This window comes from Canis lupus, chromosome 20 (assembly GCF_011100685.1).
Source record: "Canis lupus familiaris isolate Mischka breed German Shepherd chromosome 20, alternate assembly UU_Cfam_GSD_1.0, whole genome shotgun sequence".
Lineage (NCBI taxonomy): Eukaryota > Metazoa > Chordata > Mammalia > Carnivora > Canidae > Canis > Canis lupus.
The window spans coordinates 21,057,734-21,079,989 of record NC_049241.1 but is presented as its reverse complement, the minus strand read 5'-3'; the positions used below and the strand labels follow the sequence as shown (position 1 = coordinate 21,079,989).

Here is a 22,256-nt window from a genome sequence, read left to right as displayed (position 1 = left end):
TAAAATGAGACATCATTCCAAAAACAAGGGTTTAGCCAGTGCTTGGCATGGAGAAAGAACCGAGGAAGTGTGAGCTCCCTCCCCTTTCCCAAGTGCACCATAATATAATGTGATATTTAGAATTTTAATTCAGGCAATTACTTAAGTAGTAATTGCTATTTGTATTTACATAGCTGCTTTGATCCAAGAAGCTCAAAGGGCTTTACTAAATTTAGCATTTTAATAAATGTTTCATTTGCATTCCGTTGATTTTGTTTACCCACACCAAAACTTGGAATTTCCTAAAGCAAGACAGTCGGGCAAGTTAAAGGGAACGAGATGACAGCTTCACGTTCACAGGTGTCCCAGGTCTGAGCTTTATCTGTTTGTCTAGGATGTCGTGGCTCCCTGGGTCCTCGGGAATGAAACGGCAGTGAGGGACGAGAACACACGCCTGCTTCCTCGTTAGCTCCCTTTAGCTTCTACTGAACTTCACCTCCGCCACGCTCCTCGCAGGCTCTGGCAACCGAGGTATGTTTATTGCACCAATGAATTTATATATAATCAGCACAATAAACATTATTAAATTGCCGGAAGAAAATCAAAGCACGAAGCACGGCGCCAGTACTGAATTCTAATGATGCTGCATGGCCGTGATTGCACAGGGACAGGATCTTAACAAGCCTTGATTTGAGCGTTGGCATCCGCCTCACAAATCACATGGGCCGCTCCTCTCGTAATAGTGCTGAATATTGATAAATGTCTCTACCCTGCGCAACAGGGAAGTGGGTTTCTATTGGCAATCTTTACCAAAGTGTGTTTTTTCCCTTCTCTACACTCAAGGGTTTACCCTGAATGATTTAATTATAATTTTCCTTGTGTAAGACAAATTAAAGAGGAGAGTAGGAGTGTCGTGCCAAGCACATTATTTATCTCCTTAACAGATTGCAGCTCACCAAACCCCAGAGCTGCTGCTACAGCGGCTGCTCACAGGAGCCCGCAAAATACATGGGGGCAAGAGTTGGGGGGAGGGAGGTTTCCAAATGACACAGAAATATGTAGCCTAGGTGGGATTGTGAGACATCTACCACTTTAAAAAACAAAAACTCTTAGGATCCTGCCTTTTTCCAACACAGTTTCGCACGGAGCGTTCCTGAATCCTTTTAGGAAGAATTCTTAAGCTGTCACCTAAGACTGAGTCTGAAGGGCTAGATGATTATTCAGTGCGGCAGAGCCTCTTGCTTGTTCAGATACTGCTCTGGGAGAATGGGCGGCGGGGAGAGAATGTTACGTGGAAATCAATGGAGAGCCTGCAAAGTTACGTATTTCACAAATGCACTGGGAAGAAGGGACAAAACTTCTCCAAGGGACCCCTGTGACAGACATCAAGTCAGTGTCTAAGTGAAAACATTTTTATTGTGATAGCTTTCCTCTCTTACTTTTTTTTTCCCTCTCTTACTTTTTAAACCATTTTCTACTACTTAAAGAGGGTATCACATTGACGATTTAAAAATAAATCGTAAGGTACAACGAGGTAAAGCCTCATTATCAGTTCTTGTATGTACACAAAGCTGGTAACTAATAATTGAATTTTTAATGATCAATTCTGTAAGTTTCTAACTTTTGAATTATCTTGAACCTAGGGGGTGCTCATTTGTCTTGTTCACTGCATTCAGCTAAAATAGGCTAACGAGAATTTTCTTTTAGTTTAGCCCCAACTAGGGACCTACCCTGTAATATAAACTGAGAGAGCCAGGATATTAAGGAGTGGCATGTAATTTCATTAGTTGTTTCTTCTTTGCGTATAGAACTGGAAAATTCAGCCTGTTTTTACAGCCAGATTACAGCTCAGGAGAACCCAAATTATTTTCTGATCCATATTCTAATTTTTAGCAGGTAGTATAGTGAAGATTAAGCCTAACTGGTTTGCAGACAAGTGAGGATTATAAAAAAAAAAAATCAAGCCAACTTATTCCCCTGGAATGAGACTATTAGATCCATTCACTTTCAAATATACCTGAAAACATAAAAAGGGCTATTCTTCTCCCACCTGCCTCATTGCTAATCTATCACCTGACTGCAGATATAGAACCTTTTAGAATGAAACCGAGCATACTGCATCTAAACAAGAAGAGTTTTCTGTGTCACAGGAAATCTGTGCAGGCTCCACCACTGCCGATAAGATTGCAACAAATATCTTAAGGGCATCAGTCGGCATTTTTCAGTGGATGGACTGTTCTGCCTATGGATCAAGATGTAATTCGATCACTCCATGGTAAATGGATGGCATCAACCTTAGACACCCAAAGCCAAGTACAGCAAAGGACAACAACCTAGAACCTTTTCTTTAAAGCTCTCTGAGGTTCAGTGTTATTTTTTTACTTGCAAAGACACTGTAAGAGGTGGTAAAGCAAGAGCAAAGATTGGCTTCCAGGTGTACAAAGCTATCCTCACATTTGGCCCAATGGCTCCACATAGATTCTTACTGTCCACCATTCTACCCTTCGAGTTCTTCTGAACAGGAGATTTGAAACATGTTTTACTTTACCTATGTCTGTCACAGAAGTTCCAAAATGATCTTAAAATGGTTGCAAGTTTCAGATAAAGCATCTATTACTCCCATCTCTCAGAACCTCTCACATTTTTCCTGCTTGAATGTCACACACACACACACACACACACACACACACAAATATTCAGAGAGCGTTTTCTGTGATTACTGATCTTGAAATGGATAAAATGTTGCTGGTAGAAAGATACACATCTAATTAAACCCGTGGGCTTCTTAATGCTCAATAGTTGAAGAAATGTATGAAATTATATTTGTAATTGCTCAAGTGAAAAATATCATTTAAAAAAACTTTCACTGAGTCATTTTTATTAAAAAACAAAATATAGAATTTGTTTTTCCTGCTGGAAGTGACATTTACTATCACACATTACTTTGAAAGTTACTTTTCTTCTGTGTGGGGAAGCTGTGCATATGAAATAGATGGGAAACCGATTTAAAAATAGTACATTGAAAATAAAAGCTTTTAATTTTAGGAGCATTATATATATATAATTCATATATATATGTACTCCACTTCTGAAAAGCATTCAACAGTAGTATTAATGCTTCTGGGGTGTGAAGCTCCAATAACATGAATTAACAGCTTCATTTTCTTAGAACTGTCTGCTAACGGGATATATTCTGGATATTTCAGACTCGGCTTCGACTAACGTTCAAGCAACGCTGAGGGCAATCACAATATAGAAAGCCTTAACTTCCAGAGAGGAATACAGCAAGCGAGACAGCACCGCATTCCTCCCTGGGAGTTAAGGCTCTATTTTTTCAATCTGTGTACAGATGTGCATCCTAGGTGCACATACCCAGACCCCTTCCATCTCCAGCTCCTTCCAACCTTCACTGAGCATTTACCATGAAAAAGGTCGCGCAATTATGCAAAAGATGGGCTCCCTGCCCTCTAGGAGGGCAGAACGGAGAGGCTATGTTCTATCCTTTCTTGAACTGTGATTCAAAATTGCCAATACCAGACTCTACTACTCCCTTAGAAGGTAGGTAGGGCCCAGGTGTTGAGCTTGCATGGAGTGAGCACGGAGCACAAAGACTGAGCCTGGGACCCCTGACATCCAACCCATCCAGCGAGAAACTAACTCTGCCTGGCTTCTCAGGCTTAGGTCAGATATGTGTAACTGCTAATTCCATGTTGGGAAGGTGAAAATAATTAGACACTTCCCACCCAAACCATAGTGAACACCTTCTTAGGTCCTCTGATGTGCATTCAAGTCCCACGGATCCCATCAGGGATCGCTGAAATATGGCCGAGCAAGGCCACCCACCCGTCCCACCCTCCAGACCTCTTCAAACACATCTCAGCAGCTCATTCCTACCTTTCCCTTTTGGGGGTGTGGACTGAGAGCTGTCCATTGGTAGAGGCATGTGGGTTCATTATTAAGGAGGTCTTGGAAGGTGCAGAGGAGGAGACACATGTTGTGGTCAGATCCAAACTGCTGTGATTGCTGCCTGTGCTTTCTTCTGCCGAATGAGCACTTGTCACTTCTTTCCAGAGCTGCTGCAGTTCTGTTGGAATCATGCCTGAAACAAACAAATTGGATAATTAAATCAATTAACAGCTAATTCCGTCCTCTTCAAACAGTAATTAAATCAAAGAGTCAGTAAACAAAGCCTAGTGTTACGGGTTTTTTTGTTGTTTTTTTTGTTTTTTGATGTGTGCATTTTTTTTGCCCCCTCCCAACTAAGGCAAATACGGTAGTAACAACCGTGTCCTCCCACTGAACAGCCGAGTTGGAGTGCCCTTGTCACACATAAAAGACCTCCGTAAAAAGGATTCAAAACAGTTACTCTGCAAAGACAGTATGCCTTCATCTAAACTGTTGTTTCTAGATTTTTGAAAAGGAGTATAGATGTTATTGTATTTTTAGTCACAAAGAAGGGCTCGAAATAAATTTGTTCAACTATACTATTATGACAACACGAACCACAAAATGAATAATTTTTGTGCTTAAGTCTTAAATGATGACAAATAGCTTTGTTATTAAATATAGTTTTTATTAATCACTTTTAGACATAAATTATGAATTCATATCGTCTTCCTGAAATGCTTTTCAACTTTTAACATTCAAATTGATTATACTATGATTATTTCATTAACACACCTATCTTCCTCATTAATTTTGGTTTCTAGTACCACATGCTTAATTGATGGATGTGTCTACTGAGAAACTGTGTAACTTTTTTTTTTTAACAAGTAACACTATTATTACTGTCATTTCTTAGATCAATGCTAATGAACCATTGCAGAATAAAATGCAAACGTAAAATAAATTTGGAGTAATCAAGTTCTCTTGTTTCTTAAGGGGGTCAAAATGGACAGGAATCTTAAGGAGGAAGGGTCAAATCTGTATTTTCCCCAAGAGGAGATACAATCAGTATGTCAATCTCACTACTATGGCCTCATAACCTTTATTTTAGAGGCAGGCATGCCTCTACAGCCCACCCTTTCCAGATCCTACCTCAATGCATCTGCTGGTGCATGCATGTGCAGAAGAAGAAGATTCTAAATGGTAGCTAACAACAATAAACAACAACAGCCGTTCCTTCAAAAGGACAGTGAGAAGAAATCATCAACCTTGTACGGCATAAGGCAATTCCACATTAGAAGTGGATGTCTGGATTGCAGTTCATTGTTTCAATCAACTGTAACACAGCTATCCTAGAAAGCCTGCCATTTTCTGACTCTATAGCAGCACCCGAAACAGGCGTGTTTCTTACCAAACCTAAGCTATTGAATTAAAAAAGAAGGCTGTGTGCATTATATTCATTTGAAACACATAATAAAAAATGCCAAGGTCTAAATTTAATTTATTTTTGTCATTTAGAATACAATGGATAGATAATCATCTCAACGTGATCAGCCAAACATCTTTACTTTGCTAAACTGTTAAAGATTTTAATTATGCTAGCATTGGAGAGCACTGGTCTAATGAGGCGATGGACTCCAGAGAATCCGAGTGGTTAAGAACTGTGAAATGAGTCTGATAGGATTTTTTTATATTCACCGTGGATCGTTTGCATATCAAAGAGGAGTAAATTATTGCACAGCAGACCAATAACCTTCCCCGCCTTTCTGAGAGGAGCGTTAACAAAAACAGTTGGTCTCTCCTAACGGTTCTCCACGAAAATGTTCAAATGCTCAAGTATTTGCAATTAATATATATTATAAAAGGAGGCTTCAAATGATGCATTAAGTGGTCAGATATTCTTAGAACGCATCCTCGACAGCCAAGTCGGTTTTCTTCTTCCTTCATAAAAATCAAATGCCAATTATATTTTGATGGATTTTGTCCCAAATGAGCATTTAGTTATTAGGCATATTCAATTATTACTTGTCCCCTGAAATTAAGCCTCAGAGGCAAATTAAACAAAGGGAAAGGTCACTCTACAATCCCGTGTCCGGTCCTGCTGCATCTGAGCTATTATTTTCAAACACCTTCCGAAGTGACATGTGGGATGTGTTTGTAGCTAACAGGCCTGCCACCAATGTCCGCACACCAACAATTACCTGTGAATATGGCTGACCCTCCGACCACTGTTTACTCAATTGAAACAATAGTGAATAGGCTTGTCTGTTGATGATAGCATATTGATATAAAGCCACACAAGTCAACACCTATTTTTATTTTCTGGGGAGTAAATACACATGAAAAGAACAAGCTGCCTATTTTTCAACTCAAACTAATTGATTTCTGGGTCAGCTGCATGGGAAGTGAAAAAAAATGGAAGAACACTGTTTCTAACAACTGTGTTAACACTTTCCCTCCAAGAAAAGCGTTAACTTTGGAGGTTTTAAAATTTGTAAGCTGTTTATCCAGCAAATAAAGACAAAGGCAAATGTGCTGCTACACTTGTTACACCGACAGAGTACATTAGTTAGTGTTCCTCTGCTCTCCTTTTATTCCAGTGGGCTGGCAAATCCATCACTCACAAGGGGAAACAGTAAATAAAACAGTAACTCACTGACAAACAGGTGTACTTTTGGGTCAAATTTCACTGTGATAATTACATTTAAGGACATTCTCATCAGACTTCCAGGGAGCAGTCAAATCACTCTCCATCAATGCTACACCTTGTTAGTGATGTTAAACTATTACTTCGAGGCATACTATCTACCGGAGGATGCTATTATTTGACAGCCATGATCTCGTGATAGAATTAAGACAGATAAAAGGCAGGCTAGTCACTCATCAGACTAAATACGATAATCAACTTTCCAAAAAGCATCACGCATTTCTTCCAATATGGTAGACAGGAATAACAGTACCAGCTTAAACAAATTCATTAAGAGGAATACATCTCCAGCATGTAATCTCTATAGTTCGTATCCTCAAAATTAAGAAGTCAGGATGCTACTGAATATCAGGGGCTCAGATGCTTCGAGAGACCAGGGGGAAAAGTGTATGTGCTAATTATGCAAAACAGAGAAGGCCCTACAATCCTCTTACAAACAACAAAAAACGTCCCTCCTACTTCATACCATAAAACCTTCAGGAAGGGAAAAAAAGAAGGCCTCACAATATTACTTTCTATCTATTCATACTTTCATATTTATACACGTTTAAGGTGACTTCGCCAAGGCCCGGAGCAGGTATGTAAAAGAATCGTGATGACCGTATCACAAAGTGGCCATTACCGGCATTTGTAACACATAACCCCTGTGCCTTGCTACATTTCTTTTTCCAGGACAACCGACCCCTTCATTATAAAAGAAAATGCAGACACTGGCTTAAAAAATGTATGTTGTGGGGACAGTTGACAGATTACTGCTCATGGAACTCAATTTTACAACCCCAGGTATCACTGGCTCAAAGACAAACAGAGTTGATCAACCTCTTTTTGTCCTTGTACATCCATACCCAGGTGACCATGTTCAAGCAAGCAGAAAGTTGATTTAAACCTCATAATGACATCAGTTTTAAGCCATCATGTCTCTGATAAAAAAAAATTGTGTTGTAGTCCAACACGACTGAATTCTCAAGCCACTTTGGGCGAGGGGAAAGGAGAGAAAGAACCAACCTCTGGATTCTGCAAAAGATGGCATCGACGCAGGTAGCTCACTCCACTGCCACAACCTGACTCCCGAAATACTGTATATTTACATTTATGTATCTTGGGCACACCTAAGGGCATCCCTTAGATGTTAAATATGCTTCCTCTTAATGTTGCAGGGGCTAATAGTTATAGCAGATTGCTAAGCATATCAATCAATGCCATGACTAGTGAATTACCTACTGGTGTCTCTGATATGTTACTGCAGAGATTACACTTCATGCATCACCACATTCATTTCTTTCACATTACACATGAGCTTGTCTTGTCACTGCCCAATTGCCCTCTTTTGGACAGCTTAACTGATGTACTATAACAATGAACCTTAGTGAGCAAACTTAATAGTATAGGAGCAGTGGGAAAAGATGAGAGGTTGAAGCCCAAGTCCAGTGGGTGTGTCAGAACAGCCTGCGATGTTTCCAACAATAAACCTGAAGGTGTAATTAATGCACGTTAGGACATTTTGCAAGCACAAAAAAATACATTAGCCGATGTGTCCTTTCTTCTCCCCTCGTACTGCTCTGTTACCAAATCTTCTATTTTGACAGCCACAGAGATGCTGATTATGGATCCAGTGGTTGAGCAGTAAAGGCAAAAAGAGGAGGAGGGACATTAGAGGAGAAAGCCCCAGTTTGAACACTGGAAACATAAACAAAAACAGAAAACCCCGGAAGAGATACAAGTTGGGTGTGGTTGACTCAAGAGAGAAGATTCGAATGGAGACATGCCTCACTGGTTCCACTTGACACCAAAAGTTGCTGAACAGATGAGAATGTCTTACTCACCACGAAGGGTGAAGGTGGTGCCACATTTTCAACCCTCTTCAGAAGGCAACTGAATCCAAGACACCAAAGACCTTAGCTATCAGACTTTAAGGCCCATACGTGTACATCCAAGACTACTACAACTGCCAAGACCAGACGCCTTGAGGAGGTGACTGAAATGTGTGAACTGTGTATAGGATGTGGGGGGGGACTGTATTGCCAAACATGTCATGACTCTTTCTGCTTTCCTTTCATACTTCCCTGTGTTCTGGTTCTGAATAATCTCATGTGCGTTCACATCACACATGGCAAAGAGTTGTTTCAACCATGAGGATGTCCTAAAATGGCTAGAATCCTCATTTGTTTCTGATGTCCAACACCCACTGTAATAACAAGTCAATGGCCTTTCGAAAGAAATTTTTAAATCCGTGATATCTTGTTCCTTTGCAAGGAACTCTAGTTTTTGAAGAACAAGAGGGAGAAATACTACCTGTTCGGATGAGTGCAGAACTTGCTAAAAAAAAATCAACAGATGAATGCAAACAAGAAAACCCAACAAAAGAGATTAATCCTAACATACAGAATAAACCCTGAATTTATCCCTAGAACTTAGGAAGTGGCATTTAAAAAGCATCACTAAGCTTTAAAACAGAATGAATTACAATGACGGAAAATATAACTTACAGTGGCTAAACAAGGCTAAACAAGCCTTCAGGAAAATTCATCTGTGATTCCAAACTGACAGTGCCTGATTGGATTAAAATGCTCTGTAAATCAAAGTAGCATTGCCTTCTCCTACTCTAAGAATGTGCAACAGTGGGATTCCTCTGCTACTGCTCAGCATCACACCACTCCTCGTCTTCATTTTGGCATCAACAAGCAAGTCCTTTATCTTCTACAAAGGTCCATCCTTAGGACCTCAACCAATCTTCTCTCTGAAGTCTGTATATGCTGGTTTTAGATGGACCATGTCCTTACTGATGAGCTGGAGTCGACCACCCGACAGCCCGCCACCTCTGACCCAACGTCTCCGCAGAGTGGTGCCCACCTGCTGTGTAATGGGTGCTTACCTTGAGCAAGGGGCTGGAGGGGAAGGGCAGGCTGCCCTGGCTGAATTGTAAGAAGGCCTTGGCGCTGTAGAGATAAGAGGTGCTGCTGCTGTAGCTGCTGCATCTGGAGGAGCTGCTGCTGAAAAGCCAACTGCTGGGTAGCCACCTGCTGCTGCTGTAAGAAATCAGGGAGAGGAAAATGAGATGGCCACGTCCTGAGGAAGGCTCAGAGTATGGATGTTTCAAAACACGCCGTCATCGTCAAACATCAACGATGGCTGCTGGGGTCTAGGGAGGGCTCAGTGTTGGGGCTGGTGCGAAAGGGACAGGACATCACACGTCTGAAGAGAATGGGTGGGGAGTGGGGGAGGGTGGTGGCTGGATGTTCCCTCTCGGCTGCCAGGGGCACAGAAAAAAATAACTCGTTGATCAAGTCCGCTTTTCCTACAGTTTGAAAGGCCTGAGTGTTTATAGTCGAGATGTGAACTTCCAGACTTTGAAATGTTTAATTATTCATGCTACAGAGAAGGAATGCACCATTCTGGTCTGGAGGGATTTGAACCCTGGACCTCTGAGAGTATAGAAGAATAAGCTGCCTTCCTCTTGCCTGCACCGGGAGCTTTTAACTACTCTGTTTATCACTCCTGACATAAATAAATGAGAAAAAATCAGACCTTTGAAGAAGAAAAACTTCATCTAATATTGTTAATTAGCCATGACAAACGATGAAATAACATTGTAAATCTTTCATAGAAACAGCCACTAGATTTTAATTACACACATTCATAATTTAGCAAACAACATCGTACTCGACTGTGAGTGTTTAATATGAAGGACACTTTAAGCTTCAGATGCCTTAACTTGGCTTTAGTTTCAGAAACCCCCAGGTCCGCTGGCCTGTCCTGCTTCCCCACCCGCTTTGTTCTTGAAAAGAAGGGGCTTTACGGTATGATAAATATCTTTTTGTTGATTGGACAATGACAGGAGGAAAACTTTTGTTGTGTAAAACATCAATACATCATTCCTGTGTTTAGCAGGCCTCGCTCTAGCCAAAAAAAATTAATGTAGATTTCCTCAGTAATTATCTGAGTGATAGAAAGATAATACAGTGCAGTAGTACAATAAATAGAAGGAAATTATCTAATATCCTTAATCTGCTAGGAATCAAATCGAGGTGGAGGTCTTAGCCACATTATGGCTAACAATTATGAAAGGAAAATTAACCCTTCCCAAACTGTAGCCAAAAAAAAAAAAAAAAAGACCCTTTAAGGAAAAAAAACAAAAACAAAAAAAACACAACAAGATCCATTTTCCCAATTCTGAGTATCACTCAAAATATCAGGAAGACTTCTGTAACTAAGAGGGACTATACAACCCTTTCAGAGCTTCTAATAACTATACTTTACAAACAACTGCATTCACTTAACCTAACACATGACCTTTATCTGATATATCCATAAAATGGTATGTGTATCAAGACCTTCTGATGCCAAGTTCAAAGGAAGAGAAAAATGGTGGTTTCCTTTCGGTCTCCGAGCAGTTTATTTTACAGTAAAAACCATCATTCTCCTATTAGCAACCAATTTCAGACTTACTACCATGCCACTGAGAAAGTTAATTGAGTTTCACTCCAAAAAACAAATTCTATACCACTAACAACAAAAATTTAAATAAATTTAAATGAAAAGCCAGTGTTTTCATTTTAAGAACAGCATGCATAAAATGATCCAATTGTTTTCACCCCTTCCCATGTTATCACATTAATGTAAAACCCAATGATAGTTATATTCATGTCAAAATGATTTTTTCATTTCTTCAACAGATATTAATTCATGACACTTAAAAAAAAAACAGAAGGAAGGAAGAGAAGAAAAAACATGGATACAATGAAAGATGGGGGAACCAGCGCTTCGTGAAGTAGAAAAGAATGGAAAGGGGGCGCCCGAGTTTGGGGAGGGTGTTTCCTGTCTTACTGTAAATGAAATGTTTAAAAAATTTTGTATTTATATAAAATGACTGATGGCTTTTCTGTTGTCTCTCTGGCCATCCCTAGGAAAAGCTCATGAAAGCTGTCCACGTTTGAAAAGCCAGGATATAAAAGTATACAAGGCCCATTGTCCAAAGAAAGAATTTAAAAGCAACACTGGTTGCCAAACTGTGTTCCCCACCCAGTTACCAAACACAGGATACGAGCCCGTTTGTTTACTTCTCACAATTGAATGCATACAAAAAAGGTCTCCGAGCAGTCCCCTGGACAGGTCAGTAGTCAGTGTTAAAATGCTAAAATGCCCTGATAAACCTTGCATTTCAGATCCCCTCCCTAGAGCTGCAGTCAAAGGTCTGTTTTCCTTTCTTCGGCTCCTCCCTGCTGCCTAACATAAACTGTCATAACTGCCTGGACAAACGGCCCTTTTAAAACAATCAACTTAGCCTACCTCACCCGCACAGGATGGGATCTTTTTTTTTTTTTTTTGGTAGCTTGACTGAAAATTAATTCTGCCTTCAATTTTCCACACCCATTCTGTCAAATATTAACAAGCAGTCACTTCAATAGCTGTATGGGGCTACAGAAGCTCTACCTCCTAAGAAGGTCTTAGGGCCAACTGGATGGAGAGCCTAACTTTCTCAAGGAAACATCTCGAGGCAACTCTGGAAAAAAGTTGAGTGAAGGTACATTGTTCTGGCTAGGGATCAAGTGTCTCACTGCAGGGGTAATCTAAAGAGGGAGAAAGGTGGCAGTGGTGGCAGGAGGGGTGGGGTGGGGGCTGATGATTCAAAATTATGAGCCACTAATGACTAGGGATTCAGCACATTAATACACTTGTTCCATCTGTCATCATCCAAGTTCAAACCTTGTTAAAATCAGAACCACCAGTCCACATTGTGAAATTGCTACCATGTGACTCTACTTCATCGTGGCACAAAAGGACCACCACCTGCATGATAATTTCAGGAGCTGACCACCCCCCCCCCCCCCCCCCCCCCCGCCCCTTACACCTCAGGAAAACAAGGATCTCTTAATCACTGTTACAAAAGCTCTCGGCCAAATCCACCGGCGCAGTGAACATACAGTCGCATCCAAGGAGACCTGCCCGCTCGTCTGCCTACCCCTCGGGATGTTAAAGCAACCTACACCTTGCATCACCTTAGCCTTGGACGTGGATGACAAAATGCGGCCACAGCAAACCTCGTGTCCTGGAGGTGCTAAAATGCTACTATAATGTCTCACCTTCTTCTTGTTCAGATACAAAGTGCTCCCTTCCCAAACTCAGGCACCACCATCATCTTTGTGTGCCAAGATGCCCCCTTTCTGACAGCAGCAATTTGGGAGAGTTAACTTTCATCCTTCCTTCTGCCATGTAACTTTCCCCTTCACATTTCTTTATCTGCCCTCTGAGCTCATCTGAACTTTCATGTGCTCTCAGCGTGCAGACATGCATTCCAAACTCTGTCTAACAGACCAAATAAGAGGTTAATAAGAAGTGGCAACAGAAAGAAAAAACACAATCCCTGGTAACTGATAAGAATGACAGTGGCAGCCCTTTTTTGTTTGTCTTCAAATATAGAGTTAAAGATCTTTAAAAAACTAAATTTTGATGCCTTTGAAAAGAAAGAAGCACAAAATAACAACAGGGGGTTATTGCCTGGGAGCCACAGGGGAGAAACTCCATAATTCTTATTCTCCCTTTTGAAGGCTGTTAGAAATCTGATTCAAAAAAGCAACAGCAGAAGGGGAAACCTCTTGAGGCTGTAACCATTTCCTGTGATCATGCATAATGTGCTTCAAAAGTGGGTTTTTACCAATTCTGTTGATCAATTGCACCTCCTTCATATCCCTTCTTTTTTCTGCTGTGTTTACATCTGATGTGACTCAATGACAAGCACTGTCTGAGGCTGTGAAACGGGCCTGTCATGTTGATTTATGGGCGCATCAAACCACAACTTGTCCAAACTGAAGCTCGCAGTTCATTAATTAGAGAGTTGTGACTTTGAAGTCAGCTTTCAGACTGTGGTTTTTAACATTTGGCTTAATTTATATGCTCTTGAATGTGGATCTCTAAGGAAAAAAACTGAAATTCCCTTCTTGTCTTTGAACTTCTTTTGACCGCACAATAATCATTTCTTTGTCCAGAGTGATGCCTGCAATCCCAGAGTCATTAACGCGCATTGAACTGCCACTGATGAGTAAGCCCTACTGAATTAGAAAAACAGCCAGCAAAACAAAGCTGAGAGCCTTCTGCACAGTGATATCTCACAATTACATGCCTTCCCTCCCTGTGCCATTTCCATTTTAATTACTGTTAGTCCTTTAGATTTACATTTTAGACACTTTTTAATCTGTTCCCTTTTTTTATTATAGCAGCACCCGGTAGCGCGCCACTGTACTTAAGGGTTGTGTCAGCATTTTCATTAAAGCACCTCCTCCCCTTCACCCCAAAACTGCCCCTGCTCTGCAGGGGTTTCCATCCAGGCTGCTAGACGGGACTCTGGGGTGAAAACTTGGCAAGGCATGGATAAAGTACCCAATTTATGTTGAGGGAGGAGCCGGCAAAAGGAAAATGTTGGGCCGTTCCCAGCATGGAAAATGAGCGCTGCCTGCCATCCCCGCTCACGTGAGTGACAGGCGGGGACGGGGACAGTCACCCAGCAAGGCTCCTTCCAAACTAATGCGAGTGGTCGCCCGCTGAAGGCTGGGGAAGAGGTCGTTCAAGTGGCCTGGGAGCTGTTTTTCAAACTAGGAGAAGAGTGAAACGGAAAGCATCCCAGTCCGCTGTAAAAACGTGAGGAGGGAAGTGCCACTGGGTACCTCCGAAATGAGCAGAGATGGTACAAGGTGCACACGGACACTCCCCCAACTGACTGGTCCTCACCAGCATGGAATCGTGTAGAAAGGGAGATGGGGGAAACTCTCCTGGGGAAGGCCTTGTCACTCGGGGAGCAAACACTGTCACCTAACTGGTGGTGGTGGGGGGGGTGGGGCGGAGGTCGGCAGTCCAGGAACCGTGTGCTCTTACAAAGTGCTGTGCACATGGAAGCTGCTGTGATGCAATGGTCTGTGTCAGGGAAAAACACAAGTCGCCCAAGTTCAGAGGAGTTGTCCCGTAAGCCGCACCATCTCACCACCCCTATCTATCTCGAGCAATGACTATTCATTTATAACTTGAGAGAAGTAGTTAAAAGGAGACAGGAGCGTTTACTCTTGGTATAACTTTTCTGTTGTCTGATCTCACAAGAGACGCTTCTTAGAAAGGAAAGGGCTATCCCCACACACCCAAGCTGTCTGAGCTGGAGAAGAATCTCATGGGATGCCTCTAGGTGAAACTGTGCTGCCCCCAGGTACATCTCGGCCCCCAGCAATGTCAGCCTGGGGCGGGGCGGGGGTGGGGTGGGGAGTGGCCCATCCCGCGGGTTCGGCCCATCAGCCCAGTCCACCTCCTGGTGCTCACAGGCGGTACACCTTCAGCGGTGACAGCAAATGTGTGGCAGCAAGCAAACGGAACCCGGACAGATCTCAGAGAAAACAAGACGATAACTCTTGGTCTGAAAGCTGTGAACCGATAGCTCAGTTGTGCAATCATTTAAGAGATGAATGACAGTTTAATAGCCACTAGATAGTCCTCTGGGATCTGTGGTTTGAAAGTAAAATATGTATTGTCGGTACCTCTTTAGGCTGTTTTCCAGCATGTTGTTGTTGTAAAAGTTGAAGCTGCAACTGTTCCTGTTGTTTTTTATAAAACTCTTGAAGCTGCTGCTACAAAGGAAAGAGAGGACGGTAAGTAACAGAGGGGAGCGCCAACCCACTGTCCCTTTCGGTGCCATACACAACTGTGATTTGAAAAATAGCATCCTTTTATCTGTAATGGCCTGACCTTTAGTTTGAAACTCGACAATAAATTTCAGTGCACGCTGACTATTCTTGGCATTATTGTTTGAAAAGTAATCTCCAAAATGAACTGATGAAAAACATACCATTTTCTACACAAACTAATTAAAATAAGGCAAGGAATGACCTTTGATTGTACAACAAAGCCCGAGTGCCCTTGCTGAGAGAGTCTGGTGAATCTCTACTGTGAAAAGTGCGCATGCTTTCTGAATGATGGGGCCGGGTGGTGTGGCGGGGTGTGCAGTATCTGCATCGACAGCGTGGGTAGCTCGCTCTGCCTCCTGTCCCTCACCATCTCACCCCAGCACTTCCGTCACTCTAGTTCTGAATCTCATCTCTTTGGTTCAGGTGTCCGTGAAGTCTGAATGTTAGGTCCCTATGGCACAATGGCAGCCAAAAGTTCATTTCAGCATCAGCATACATGAAAGAAGTAAAGTGAACTCTGCACCTTAAAGGTAACCAACTCTGGAAGGTCTCTTTATGTTTAAAAGAAAAATTCTATGAGCCTCTGAGTTGAAATGGGGACTTCAAGAGCTGTCACATTTAAACCTGCTCCTAATGTGCTCCCCATTTTGCTTTGATTCACACCATTTAGAAGCCTCTGGGCTTACCAAATAAAAGAGCGTAAAGCCACATAAGCCTAAAAGATCTTATTTCTACCAAGTCCAATTACAGCCCTAATCGCAGTCCATCGGGTCCTCTCCAAGCCCAAACCCTAGTTGCTTGGGCAGGGATTCCCCCCCCCCCCCCCCCCCCCCCGCCTTCCTAGGATGCAAATAAAATCGATTAGTCAGGGGCCCCATCTGTGTCCTGCTCTGGCCACCTTGCTCTGCTTTTTCTTCAATGGGGGAAGGAGCTGATCAGGTGCAGGGAACTGTGAATGGAGTCCCAGGCCCTGGGAGGAGGAGGATGGACGGTTACCTGTTGGAGCATGAGGGCCTGCTGTTGCTGGAGGAGGACCTGGAGCTGCTGAGGGCTCAGCACTTGTTGCTGGAGGATCTGCTGCATTTGCTGGGGAGTGATAACTTGAGGTGTCATCATAGCCACTGACACGGGAACCTAGAACGTTAATGAAGGATAAATAGGAAGCCAGGAAATTGCACGCACGCAGCACTCAGCCTTCCGGGGTCAGCAGCAGACTGTCAGGAGCCTGCTCCAAGAACTGACCGGTTTCCCACGCACAGTGTATTTATCTGGAGGGGATGCAGCAACAAATCCTATTTCATCTATTATGGAGTTGATGTGAAATCAAGAAAAACAAGAGAAGACCTCGTGGCACTGACAAGGTGTGCAGACAGCCTTGTCTTGCAAACAGACGAGGAGTAGAGACTTAACAGATGCCATCTGGAGGCAGGTTAGAACCACCTCGGTTTCAGATGAAGAATGAATCTTCGGTGGCAATTATCTCTGGGAAAAGTTTAATGCAAACTTGAATTTTGTTTTAGGGAACAAGGCAGAGGGGAACCAGTACGTTCTTGGCAGGAGCTACTATGATCCCCTTCCCCTGGGGACTGTGAGTTTTAAGAACAATCAACGAATGTTCAGTCTTGTGGGTGCCTGAACCCTGGGTGCACCTCGCGGACTTCAACGCAGACCTTTCCTATGATGCCTTTTACCCTTCCTGATTCACTCGGCACACAGATGTCTCCATTCTTTCATATTACGTGTGATGCCATTAAAAGCTGCTTTCCATGACATTTCGGTGACAAACAGCTACAGTGATGAACTTGATAGCATTTCATATTTGCAACTGTTAACACGTTTCTGCACGGGCATCTTTGCAAGGAACCTGCACACTGTATCTGAAAGGATGATGTCTTGTTCAGATAAAACACTGACATTAAAATGACAGGCTGTCTTGGCCAAGGTTACACAAATTGTATTCAAGCGGATACCTAATGACAATGCTATGAATTCTGCAAGCTTTCTAGAATGTAATTTAGCTATTCAAAATAATCACTGCACTTGTGTTTAATTTGCAGACTACATGAGAACCATTTTGTCAGTCCCCGTAACACAAGAAGACTATTTCATGAAAAATCGCCCCCCCCCCAAATAAAAAGATAAGGAAAGAAAAAAAAAAAAACAATGAAAGAAAAGACAAAACCTGTATGTCTTCTAACAGTAATATTTAAGCATCTTACTTTTCTTTGGTTTCTAATCAAACATGTGACAGCAAGAAGCTAGAAGCAGTAAAGGATATACTTTGTTAAAAAGGATCTCCTGTCATCTCATGTATTACAATAAAAGGTAATAACATGTTTTGCACTTTGCCTGTGTGCCACTTAAAAAAAAAAAATCTGGCAGACAATAGCTGATCAGAAGATAAAAGAATTAAAAAATCTTTCAGGGGAGCAGTAAGCAAAAGGGAGAAATGCAGTATTAATTTTATGTAACATAATGTCTTAATATGCAGTTTATCTTGACTTTTTCACATGATTTGTCCTGTCATTTGCATAGCGAGCTCTCATTCCTAATTTCACAGTCATTATGCACTGATGTCCCGATTTCTCAGCATCACTAATTTTGATGAACTAAAAATGGTTCCTGAAGGTCAGATTCATGTACAGTGAACATCCTCTACTGTTGTTGTGGGCATGTTTTGTGTGTGTGTGTGTGTGTGTGTGTGTGTGTGTGGCGGGGGGGGGGGATGTTTACATGCAAGTTTCGCATTGTTTGGAAGACACCGGCTAGAACATTTGAAAAATTTCATTAACCTAACTCTGGAAGGTCATCAATGAATTCTTCCTATTGCAGTGGCCTTTTAAGTGTAGATGTAGATACACTGTAATTTAAAACAGATGGGCATGTCTGAATATTTTTATATGCAAAAAGGGACAGATGTATATGAATGGATAAATTATCCTTTTAAAAAGATACTTCACAGCACGAAAATATCACCAATGATTAGAACGGTGAACTTGCCTTCAGTCTAGGGCAAACACAAGAAGGCACTATCAAGACATCTAACCACCTATAAATTAATTCCAATTAGTCTACTTTGTCTTCAACACACAAGAAAGTTTTTGAATTTTTCAAAATGTATTGGGTGCCAGTCACTATCTTTTGAGCTGCTAAGGCCAACATATCACAAAAGAGTTTACTTTTCCTTGAGAGTTGCATCATCATACAGGGAGGTTTGATTAAGCAAACAAAAGAACCATGTTTAAGGTTTCTTTTTTCCTCTGCGTTTCTTGGATGACGTACAATATAAATATTCTTGAGCCAAATTTCTGATGGTGATGAACAGGAAAACAGACAGGAATAGGGTGGTGTAAGATCCAAACTGGTGATGAACACGAAATTAACAGTGTAATAACAGAAGTCATCATACCAGTGATCTCTTGGTCACAAACGTTGAAAGAACGACGGAAAGCCTAGATTTCAGAGGGGAACAAGAGAACTTTGGGGGTGATGGAAATGCTGTCTATCTTGACAGTGGTGGTAGTCACACAAGTGTACACAACAGCCCAAATTCTTCCAAACTGTACACTTAAACTGAGTGCCTTTTCTTGTATGTAGATTATACTTCAATAAAATCGATTTTAAAAGTTACAAAAAAAAAAAAAAAAAAAGGACTGGCATATACAGGTAATTTTGCAACCCTTGCATATGGCCAATAGTTAAATGTGCTTTTCCCAGGGTTATTTATTCAATGTTTGCAGTCATGTTACTGAACAGTAAAATGAACTTGAGTCTCCTCTTCTTTTTCCCTTTGGACATTTTGATGGAGGTGCTGATGAGTAATAAAATGCTAAAGCAGCAGGCACAGCCAAAGGAGGGTAAGAGGCAAGGAGCCTGAGTAATCCTCCTGCCTGGTGATAGGGTCTTTGAATAACCAGAAGTGGGCTATTATATCCTGATGGCCTCAACTTTGCTTTTACTGTTTAAAACCACATTTTCACACCAGTTCGCTTGTGAGCTTCCAAAGTGGGCTTGAACTTAATTTATAAATGTGATAAAACTGAGATTTCCCCAGTTTCTGCTCCAACACGCCTTGAAAATAGGTTATGAAAGGTTTTAACAAACATATCCAAATGGACCAGAAACCATATGGGTGGGAAAAGGGGCACACACACACACACAAAAAAAAAAAAAAAAAAAAAAAAAAAATCTGAGCACAGCTTAAGGTTTTAAATAGTTAAGAAATAGAGCCTACATATCTACTCTCTTAACTCCCAACGTCCAACTTTTTCATGTAGCTAGTCCCTACTAATACTAGGAATCAAAGGGCATGCAGTACCAGCGAGAGGCTATTATAGCCCACACTTTATTGCCCATTACTACTGAGGTCATTAGCGGCAAGAGTGATTGTACTGGTCTTAACCTATTGATCACTGTAACTACTATCATTTAATCCTGTGTTGAATGTCTGGAAAGCGGCTAAAGGCACACAAGAGAGAGTGCTTTAGCATTGAGAAATATGGCCAAAGCTTAGAAATTACACTTTGATTCATAAAATCTAGCCAGTGGTTTAAATCAATAGTATTTAAAACAGTCATGTGAGTTTTTAACTACAGTGCTCTACTATTTATGGGCCCCTCTTTGAGGCTATTCAGTCAAAACTAAACTTTATTTTTTCCAGGTTCTATGTCGTCTGTCTACCTTACCCTCCTTGAGATAAAAACAATAAATTCTGATGGTTTTTTTTTTTTTTTTTTTTTTTTTGGTGCTACGGGGCTCACGCCTTAACTGGGAGTTTCACTTAATACTTGGTTTCTTTCTCAAATGACAATTTAAAGATAGTGCAAAAAAAAAAAATATATATATATCCCCGATGCTGTAACTACCTTAACTGTTTGAGACTATAGAAATGAGTATGTTTTATGAGTTAACAATGAATCATAGAAGGCAATTTATGAAGAACTAGAATGATTTTGTCTAGCTGCCTTCAGGGATCAGAAATTCAAATTAAACTTCTGGCAGACATTTAAAGAATGCTAGCATACAAAACTGAATTTAAAAAAACACACACAGTTAACACTCTTTCGTTGAGTTTCAAGAGGAAATCGTGAATTAAACACACACACACACACACACACACACACTCTCTCTGCATGATACACTGTTGACTGATACCATTTTGGGTGTGGTCGATCCCAGGTGCGCATGAACCTGCGGGAATGGAGGAAATTCAGCTGTGCTTGGCCCTCGGAACGCTGCTAGTATGGACCTGCTACCACCTTAATACCAGCAACTGGGAAAGCGCTGTGAGCACGCACAAGTGCTGGGAAAAGCCCATACACTGCTGTGTCAGGTCTGCTTGATACAGTTTTCTCTTACTTCAAATTGACTTTATATCACCCGAACGCCAGAAGACTATTAACACAACGTGCCTTATTAGTTCCTTCTATTCCCAAAGGGGAGAGGTAGGTGATGGGGTGGGGGAAAAAGATCTAAAAAGCAAACAAACAAATAAAAACGCCCAGAGAAACAATACTCACTGCTAATCTAGGAGACAATTGGAGGAATTGGGTGGGAGGGGAGATGACACAAATAACACGCTATCATTTTTTTCCCCCTTTCTCTTTACACTCACTCACATTAACTACAAGTAAATACTGTCCAGTGTAAACACACATGCATTTTGTAATCAGCGTCTTCTCATAATTGCTAAGTGTACAAGTAATAAAAATGAGAAGATAGAAAAAAATTAAGTATCATTTTATTTCCATTCATCTGGATTAATAACTTAGAAACTATTTTTAATCTCTGGCATTCACCATGTGTATGTCCCAGGAAACCTGAGTCCTTCCAGACTTCAGGCTGTGTGTGGAGGACAACTGACCAGCTTACACAGTGTTACCTGGTTCATCAAACAAGAGCAAAACAAATTAAATTAGAAGGCTCCAGAATAGCAAAACAAAAATCAAACAAAGAGAATAGCTCCATTAAAAACAACACAAAGCAACAAAAACAAGACAAAAATCTATGCCAAATTTCCTACGACTGTTTAGAAGCTAGCCTGTGTAGAAGAAAATATGTACCACTTCATAAATACCATTACCCCTTGTGAAAGACAAGTTTTCATAATTAATAAGCCAGTGGATACAACTGATATATTGGCAAACAGAAAAGTTAAGAAGCTTCTATCTATTCCCCCAAGGTATTTAGAAAGAAAGGAAAAAAAAAAAACACACACACACACACACACACACAACAAAAAAACCACATACACAGAGATACCATGCAAGGTAGCTGTATCATGGAGGAAAAGTACATTTCTGACATAATATTTCAGTCTTCAGAAAATAAAAAAAAAGCCTGCTATTCATGTGGAAAGTATAATTCTGTTTCATTATGAAATTCTGCTTTTTTGTATAACTCTTTTAGACTTAGCTATTTTGCCACAATACTGTACAAAGCATTAAGGCAGGTAATGGTTATTATATTAATGCAAAATCATCTAAGTAGTCAGTCATTAGCATAACTGTTCTCTCAGTAACAATACAACCACCTATTAAAATTTTAGAAAAAAAAAGACCTCTTTAAAATGCAATTAGCATTTCATTTTTTATCATTTTGTTTATTACATTCTATCAAGAAAGGCTATCTTTCTTTCAGGAAGAATTGTATGGCCAAGACTTGCCTGCCAATCAGGAGTTATTTCAGGTTATCATCCCTAATAAGCAATCTCTGGCAAAGCTCTCCGAGCTCTTCTTTTGTCTTTAAATTTTAAAAAGTGGCAGAAATTCCTATTTGTTTACAGCAGAAGCATTGGTGAAACCTCAACTGCTCTCCTGTAACATTTCCCAGGCATACAAGGTTACTCCACTAAGTGCCAGCATAATTGTTTTAGGTCTAATAAATATCAGCTTCATTTGCATAAAAATGTAAAGTTTACATAAATTAAATCGCTTCTCCCATTAGCGACTGTTAAATACAGGAAACAATGGAAGCTACACATGAAAATAATCATCCAATAAGCACTCATCTTTTCAACTTAGCAA

The 22,256-nt window shown here is 41.0% G+C and overlaps 1 protein-coding gene across 12 annotated transcripts in view; it reads right to left on the bottom strand.

Moving 5' to 3' along the window:
- Positions 1-22,256, bottom strand: part of FOXP1 (forkhead box P1) — a 584,602-nt gene that overhangs the window by 78,123 nt on the left and 484,223 nt on the right. For 10 of the 12 annotated variants that reach the window (XM_038565860.1, XM_038565870.1, XM_038565861.1 and 7 more), the window contains 4 exons: positions 16,228-16,365; positions 15,085-15,174; positions 9,444-9,597; positions 3,874-4,078 (listed from right to left, as the gene is read on the bottom strand). In XM_038565860.1, coding sequence (XP_038421788.1) covers positions 3,874-4,078; positions 9,444-9,597; positions 15,085-15,174; positions 16,228-16,365 — 587 coding nt within the window. The remainder of the gene's footprint in view (positions 1-3,873; positions 4,079-9,443; positions 9,598-15,084; positions 15,175-16,227; positions 16,366-22,256) is intronic. The other 2 variants (XM_038565866.1, XM_038565863.1) reach the window with 1 other exon arrangement.